Below are 8754 nucleotides of genomic sequence, written 5' to 3'. Positions count from 1 at the left end.
AGAATCTTGATTTATTGAGAAATATTTTCTCGATATCAAATTATGATATATGTAACCCGGAAATTGACTTAGCCAATCTCAAAGAAGGGTTTTAAGAAATGCATTATTTTAGGGCAACTTGTGACCATCTTTTAAAAGTAGACGTTCGTAGAAAAAATAAAGTTCACACGTGGAATGCATTTAGAAAGGTGTATTGCATGATTAAATTCATAACCATACATATTGTGACTTATGACTTAGCCAATCTCAAAGAAGGGTTTTAAGAAATATATTATTTTAGTGCAACTTGTGACCGACTGTGAAAGGTAGACATTCATAGAAAAAGAATAAAGTTCACGCGTGGAATGCATTCAAAAAGGTGTATTGCATGATTGGATTCATAACCATACATATTGTAATTTATGACATAAATTACTAACGTGGTAATATGTTTTATGTAAACTTCTCCAGCATCAGATAGATTTTGGTACTTGAAATATAGTGGCAATTATAAAATACTTTCATCGGATATCGATTTCAACATTTTGTTAAAAGTGGTATTCCATGCCACTCTGAGTTTAAAACACTGATAAAGTGTCGTGCCGAGAGAATATTGGAAAAACGGAGTAGAAATATAGAATTTGTTTCCCCCAACTGAATATGAATTATGATAAAAACACATTAGAATAAACCCGAGAGTGAACTCTTCAACGAAATCCGCTTTTATTTAGAAAGCACCCCGACAATAGAAGGAAGCCATGGAAGACAAATCCCAGCTAAGATGTACTTATGGGGAACCGAATTTGGGCCCCCACAACGAGAGCACAAAATCTTAATAGATTAAGATCAACAACTTGGACAGCTGTACAATAAATTTATACTTTGGCATCCAGATGATGGTGTCACTAATCTTTTCTAAACTTTAACTAGATCAAAAAGGACTTTGAACACTCGTTGCTTGACTCCCATATCATGGTATGAAAATCCATCTCCAAATACGTAAAAGCTTTGAACTCCTCTCCCGAGATTGAAGTAAAAATCATCCCGTTTGGGTAACACTTTGTTGGGATTTAAATATTCCCCTGTTAGTTCTGTAAGAAGTTGGAAATAAAGGCTATTGATATGAGCTAATGCCTCTTCTTCTGAACATTCAGGATGATCCTTCATATATGAAGAAATTGCCGACGCTGTTTGTCCATGGAGCTTGTCGTCCTTCATAAGCATATAGAAAAAGTTAATATTGTAATCACGATTTGAAAGTTGTACGCGTGCATTTAATTTTCAAATTAAGATGTAAGCAGACAAACCTCAAAGTCATGAACATCATCAACTAAGCGCCCGGTCAACCATACGAGCTCATAGAATCTTGATTTATTGAGAAATATTTTCTCGATATCATCATCTTCCAAACCAGGAACTGCTAGGAGGATGGGGTGCAATGATAATAGTCCACTTGCTCCGGTCGTCGAGGCAACCTTTATGTACTCATTATAGTTTGGAACATATTGACCTTCTTTCCATTGCGCCGTCTTTAAACTAGCTTCAGCGTATTCGGCCCACTGAAACAAAATATTCATATTAAATACGGAAATAAAAATAAATGTTTCTTTCTTGTAATACTACCCCATTTCTACATAACGTATGAATTAAGATAAGATTATAATTTCAACTAGAACTTATTTAGGGCAAGTATGCATACCGCTTTTGTAATGAACTGCATCATGTCACGTCCTTGGATTTGAGTTGCCTCACTTGTCAATTCACGTAATGTTTTGAAAATAAATGCCACAATTCTCTTGTAATTGTCTGGAATACTTTGTATGATGGAAATGTTCCAACCTTGAACGATAGCCTTGGTAACGAGTTCAACTTGCTCAAGTGTCAAGTAATCATCGAAAAGATCATCTAACAGAGAGACGAGAGTTGCTGCTTTGGCCAAAGCTATTCTGCTGCTACCAAACTCTGCGTTATCAACAGCACTAACTGCCAACAGATAATATTCAATTGAGCGCTCCCTCACTGCAATCAATTTCGAGACTCCAGAATTTTGCCACCAACTGCAATGAAAAATAATCAAATTAATTTGTACTTTAATTTCCAGTTGAATTGGAATCAAAACACAAACGACCATCCCAATTTGAAAAAGTGAGATGATTAATAGCGCCTCATATGGTTGGAAGGTCTAATATGAAGACCACTAATTGACTTAACAAGTGACACGACAAAGTATGGTACAAACTGGGATGTAGATTGTTATGGCGTGGATTTTGTAGGAGATATGGTTTCTGTTAAACCGTAGGAAATATAATGCTGTTATCTAATAATTACCTGGAAAGTTTCTTCGTTTCCATTTTGTATATATATTGCAATATATTGAAATCCAATTTGGCCAAGTCTAAAACGATTTTGTCCTTCAACCTGAAAAATAGAGAAATGTATAAGTAAAAAATTTAAAAAATTAGAATTATGATATTTGTAACCCGGAAAAAGTAATTTGTATGATAACATTGCGCAGCAGCTCTTACCTGGAAACATCCAATTCATATATCTCTATATAACTTCGTGCCTCCCATCGAGAGAAAGTGGAAGGCCATTGATATTGGAGGGCGTATTCAGCCTACATAATCGAAGAGGAGCCGAAATTGTAATCAGTATAAAGCATAAAGTTTGTGTAGCTTCATGGCTTGAAAAACAATCGACAAATTCATTACCTCTTTCAGAAAACTGTCGTGCTCTATATCTTGAGATTTGTCTAATAATTGTCTAAGATAAGCAGAGCTGAAGACTTTAGCGTCTTCCATGACCGCCTCTCCAAGAAATGACATGCTTGAAGCTCTTAAGAGGTTGATCATACTTGTGATCATGTGTTGCTCATCACCACGGGAAATGAAGTGCCCTTTATTGTCCTCGAAGTTGTCGAATACGTCTTTTTTCAATGCACAATCAATAATTAGTGATTTGAAATTGGCTTATAGGTTACTAGATCCATAAAAGAATCACGAATTACGAATTATTCATATGGGTACCTGCGGACACATCATAACGAAAGAGTCGAAGCACTCTGAGTCCCAAAGCCGTGGCATTCAAATCCTTTGTAGCGCTTTCGCAGCCTAATCCTATCCCGGCACTTGCATCCCAACAGCTGCATCCATTTAATACACAATTTTAACACTTGGTATTTTAGTTTTAACAAACCAAATCTAAATTTAACAAGAGAGGATTTTAACACACTTTCTAACGTTAATGCTTGTAAGAGGGAATATGATTTGAAGTACAGACCCGTAAACGAAATCAAGAGCCGCTTTTATTTCAGCCTGAAAATATCGATCTATTCCCAGACATTGCAATGCATCGACCATTTGAAGGCGATGGATTAGATCGCCGTCTCCACCTCCACTGATCTGCGTCTCTTTGAACAAGATTTTGACTTGTTTAACCAGTGTGTCAACACGCTCACGGTATTCAGATGCCTGAAAAATATATCAACGAGTATCAATGAGTATTATGCGTGGAGAAGAAGAATAATATGTAGGAATTAATGAAACGGAGATCATTATACCCATAGATAGTATGGTGTTTCCATAGATTGCACAAACTCATCATCCCACAGATTTAATGATTTTTCTGGAACTGTTTCCACCGAACTCTGCTCTCCCTTCAAATTACACATGCTCTCTAATCAGAATATCCAATATCCAAAACTGGACAGATTTTTACAAGCTGAATGCTGAATGCTGAATGCTTAATGCTCAATGTTTACTGCTTCCGATCGCTGCTATTTATACTGCCACTGCCAAGTCCCAGCCTTGAATTTTCAGCCTCGTGTTTCTCTTGTGTCTAACAATGCTAATGATTAAAATAATACACAAATATATATGTATTCCTCACAGGTCAAGGAGGTGGTCGAAGTTTCCCTGAGAGGCGTGGGAAATATGAAATGCTTTTGGCTTTCCAAATGCCACTCCATCTGATTGCTCACGTGCATATGCATTGGAAATCATACTCAACATTACGAATGCCTTCAAAAATTAAAATATTTTGTCTAGCTTTTCAACATGCTCGTTGTGGACAGCCAATATATTAAAAATAACAGATTTGATGATAGAATATTTGACTGATCACGAGTTCATTATTATTATAATTATAATTGTTTCATTTGGTTATGGTTTTAATAAACTACGTAATGTCAAACTCATAATTTCGTTTATACCAAGTATTTGTTGTCAAACTTATAATTTCGTTTATACCACGTGTTTGTTGATCGATTAAATTTGCAACTACTGAGATATGTTATAAAATGTAGATTGTTTGTTTCATTTGTAATCTGAATAAGAAAAATAATAATAAACAAACTCTTGATTATGAATTTATTTAATAAATATAGTTAAAACAATTCAATTAAAATATGAAATCCCATGACAAGCACATGTCAACTAAAAGGTACAAGTATCGAAATATAATATTTTTAAAAAGAATTGAAATAAAAAAGACAACTCTCTACCCTATTTAATTAACTTTTTTTGGTTTTGTTAAAATTAAAAAACTCAAAAAAGAGGAAAACAAAAATGGAATTAAATGCTAAGTAAGAAAAATACCTAGTGACTTGCCTCCACACGACCCATGGTTGTGGGGAATTTAGAAGCTCTAGATTCAACTTTTTCTTGATATGCATGAATTTATGGCGAAGAATCCTCAGAAGAGCCTTCTAAATATAGCGTAAGGCTTTGATTTTTGCACAGGAAAATCGTTCAAATCAACAGTCCTGAGATCAACAAGAATGCCAATCAACAATGTACGAAGATCTCTCTAAGGTGACTATGTAGTGGCAATCCAAGGGCTTTGATACCATGTAATATTTGTCCCTCGACAACAATCGAATATTTAGAGGTTATTGAACAGTACAAAAGAAAGAGAGACAAAAAGGATAAGAACAAACTATATTCTCGTTAATGATGTAATAATAGCTTATTACAATAGATGATGAATGAGTATAGTGTAGATGTGCCTCCTTATATAGACAAGGAAATAAGAGACCGTGACAACTAAGGTGAAATCACGTCATATATGTATATATATTCTTTATCCATGTTTTCTCTCGAACATTTAAAATTTCCCTATATATTTTGTAATCTCTCTCTAAAATTGGCAAAAACATTCATAATCTTTGAAACATGTCCCCCCATCCCACACTGTCCTTGTCTTAGAAATGCAGAGTAGCGTTGGAGCCAATAGAGTCAGAATTGAGTGACAGATGTAATAGAAGAATGATTGAGTACAGATTTTGCTTCTGAGTCTTCTCACATTTCTCGATATTACAAACTACACCGTGAACATAGAATTATAATTAAATATAGTATGTGGAAATTGTAGTTTTAATCACATTTAAGATATCTAGACCACTCAATTGTTGTGGTCTGTTGGATGTTGACACATGTGCATCAAATAAATATTAGAGTTTTTTGAAGCTTGACAATTTTCTTTGACCAGATTTCTCCACTTTGGATGATTTGGCCATTTAAAATAGCACCTTTTCTAGAAACTTTGATTTCAAACTTAGTTATAATCTTTTAATTTATAATATGAAGTCAATACATCTAATTCATCATTTTCATTTAGCAAAGTATTGATTATCATGCCACATTCACTAGTAGAGAAAACAAATCCACAATTACATGAAATGTGAGGAGACTGGCCATAAATTTTTATTATAATACATGTTAATCTAAAGTTTCCATGTTTTCAACCCTAGCAAAACTTAGGTTCTCGATCTGTAGGAAAAGAAAGGTTCAATGTTTTCAAGCCTAGCATTTAGGCAATTTCTTGTTGTTTCCATGTTTTCAACCCTAGCATTTGGGTTCTCAATCTCTAGGAAAAGAAAGATTTAAAATGGGTAAGCCCATTTTTGATTGATTTGAGGGAACCTCCGAATTTCACATTTAATCAGAATGACTTGTGCAATAGGTTTTCTCGAAAGCTTTGTTCTAACTCCGCAGATTGCCTCTTCCATCTTTCTAGCTATTGATTAACTTTTTTGGACACATCCTTGCCACTTCCCTTAATATTTTTCAAGAATCTATTTATACTGTCGTCATAAAAATCTCCCATGTTTCTTTCTTGCACACTCCGTCTTCTAAATAGAGGTTATCTTAAATTTCCACAAACCATTCAACGATGAGGAGACCTATAATGTGTCACTATTAGATGTGCGTGATGCATTTTTTGGGACAACCACACATGTAAAGCATCGTTGCATCTAAAAGTCTAGGCAATGCAATATTTTATGAAATTGGATAATGAAAGTGCTAGGGAGCTAGGGAATGTCCTACATTAATTACTTCTCTCATTACTATAAAACATGGTGTAGGCATTTAATATCTCAAAATAGTCTCTCATTACTACAAAACATAGTGTATGCATTTTATATCTCAAAATGGACCTTCTCTATTACCAACGATTCAATGCAAAGAGACAGGGTCGGTCATACACATAGCATTTAGATGTCTAGGTAATTACTCTTAAAACCAAGGATGAACTATTTGAATGGATAGTAATACCTTTTGGGTTGACTACTGTCTCTACCACTTCCTTGAGGACAAAGAATGACATTTTTCGACCTTTCTCTGCCGCTTATTTTGGTCTATCTGGATGACATATTCGTGTTTGGAATAATAGGGGATGAAGATATCCAACATGTTGAGAAATATCCCTAAACATTGCAATAAGAGAAACTCGGGCAATAAACAAAAGTTCCGACTTGGCGCGGAAAACATTTAGTAGAATTGTGATGAAGGGACTTTGTAGGGTCATAAATTTTGACTAGGTTATCCTATTGACACAGAACTTGATTAGGATATGTACTGTGGGACACATAATGTGAGGCATCAAATATGGGTCACTAGCTTGCAAGATTTTCATATCAATATTTACGTAAGAAATTTTCAGCACTTATTAAGCTTAGACTTCTGATTGCATCAGTTGGCGCAGTGTTGTACTTTTGTGGTCACCAGAAAAAAACTTTTTCTGATTTTTTTTTATGGCATTCATACTAATTTCTCCAAATTTTTGTAGAAAACTAATAGAGGCCCTGAGAAAGTCAATGGTGTTGGATTCATTTATGAGCTCAATCCTCTAGGATCACCTTAAAATTCAAAATGATTCTTTTAACGATGGATTAGATTGATATTGGACATTACATCACACTAAATGTGAATATGTTTGCTTGCATCTACACACGAAAGGTCAAGAGGTATGATTAGAAAATATGATGACACGTGTGTTTCACTCCTATGGCACGAGACAACTAACATGGCAACGATTAAATGATCAAGGAATTAAGAAGGGAATGCAAAGTTAAGATAATATAAGATCACATTAGACCTAATGCTTTTAGAGGTATTCCTAGGACACAAATAAGTATGTGAACATGACTCAATAGTGAGCTAGCTAGGTAATTATCTTATTCACACCTAAACCTACATTACATCCATAGGTGAATAAGATAAGGTGTTCAATTAAATGGCACCCAATATCATGTGGATGTATCATCCCAAGTATCCCTAAATACTAGAAGAGAGCATGGTATACGCAATTTCTTTTGATCATGCAATACGAGGCTCCACAGGGTATAGAATCACTCTAAACATGTTTAGGATGCCTGCCATTGGTTCCTTCAGGTGATGTTCTCCTAGCCAAAATAAATGAGCCATTTCCATATTTGAAGGAGGTAGAGAAAACATCCACTTTCGTTGAGAAGAAGATTCATCACATCGAACAACAAGCTCAAGATGTACTTTTGCATACCATCCAAGAGTATAATGAGCAACATATAATTTTTTTTGAACATGCCATCACTCTTATGTTGATGCCAATATTTGGTTTCATCACCAAGAAGAGATACTGGAGGGAACCATAGTAGAAACATCACACTCATTTTTATGGGCCACACCATATGCGAGGGAAGGTTGTTGGGAACAGTTTTGAAATGTATTCACAATCATTCATAGGGATACAAATTATTTTCAACGTGATACCTCAACAATTGCTGAGAATATTAAGAATGGAGACGCAAATAAAAAGGATACCTTATCTTTTAAAGTTGATTATATTATCTATGTTCACGTGAAGAGTTAAAAAGGATAACTAATTGCACTCTATCATGTGGTTTGTAACTCTACATTATCATTCGTTGCAAGATCTATGAATCAAATACTTAGAGGAGGAGCAGAATCAAAATAAATTAATGGATAGAAGAGAAACAATGAGCCTTTGTGTAACTAAATAAATTGTTATGCCCAACACAAGTATTACAAATTTTAAACATCCAACAACCTTTTTAGATTGAAATAAATATCTCATGGTGGATAAGGTTGAAAGTGTCATCTATTGGTAGAACTAGTATGTATGACCAATAATTAAATTTGGAATATGGAATTATTTTATTTCAAAAGACAACAAGGTGTTAATGAGTAAAATGAATTAAACTTAATTCATAATCAGGTTTGGGAACCTCCCCTTTATTGCTAAAACAAACTTCGCAATCCGCTCGTAAAGATCTTAAGATTTTATTTAAAAAATCATGCCATGAGAGCATGTTCTTTTCATGCATTGAGTGGCCCATTAATCGAGCTATAGCCAGTGGCAAACGTTCATGGGGCTACATGTATGGTATCAATTAATTGTGTCAATTATCTTATTGTAGCTATGCTAGAGAAAATCTTATTGAGCACATGGAACAAAGCATCTGATTGAACCCACACGAAACCCAAGAATAAACAA

At 34.6% G+C, this 8754-nt stretch overlaps 1 protein-coding gene across 1 annotated transcript; it reads right to left on the bottom strand.

The window, feature by feature from the left end:
• Window positions 1-894: 894 nt before the first annotated feature.
• On the bottom strand, window positions 895-3649 carry LOC149550185 (alpha-humulene synthase-like). Its single transcript, XM_089795039.1, has 9 exons — window positions 3539-3649; window positions 3259-3449; window positions 3006-3121; window positions 2691-2905; window positions 2505-2596; window positions 2308-2397; window positions 1679-2036; window positions 1287-1538; window positions 895-1191 (listed from the first exon to the last, which is right to left on the bottom strand). Exons 1-9 carry the CDS (start codon window positions 3647-3649, stop codon window positions 895-897), a joined length of 1722 nt encoding a protein of 573 aa, XP_089651165.1.
• Window positions 3650-8754: the final 5105 nt, after the last annotated feature.

This window comes from Cupressus sempervirens, chromosome 7 (assembly GCF_028749045.1).
Source record: "Cupressus sempervirens isolate cs-2001-9-10 chromosome 7, ASM2874904v1, whole genome shotgun sequence".
Lineage (NCBI taxonomy): Eukaryota > Viridiplantae > Streptophyta > Pinopsida > Cupressales > Cupressaceae > Cupressus > Cupressus sempervirens.
This window is presented reverse-complemented; position numbering and strand designations above follow the sequence as displayed.

Bases quoted from the DNA above. Each gene is read 5' to 3' on its own strand.
- LOC149550185 (XM_089795039.1), bottom strand. From the start codon at position 3,649: ATGTGTAATTTGAAGGGAGAGCAGAGTTCGGTGGAAACAGTTCCAGAA. The intron at 2,597-2,690 runs GTAATGAATTTG...TCGATTATGTAG, and splicing joins ACGACAGTTTTCTGAAAGAG to GCTGAATACGCCCTCCAATA. The intron at 1,539-1,678 runs GTATGCATACTT...ATTTTGTTTCAG, and splicing joins TGCAGTTCATTACAAAAGCG to TGGGCCGAATACGCTGAAGC.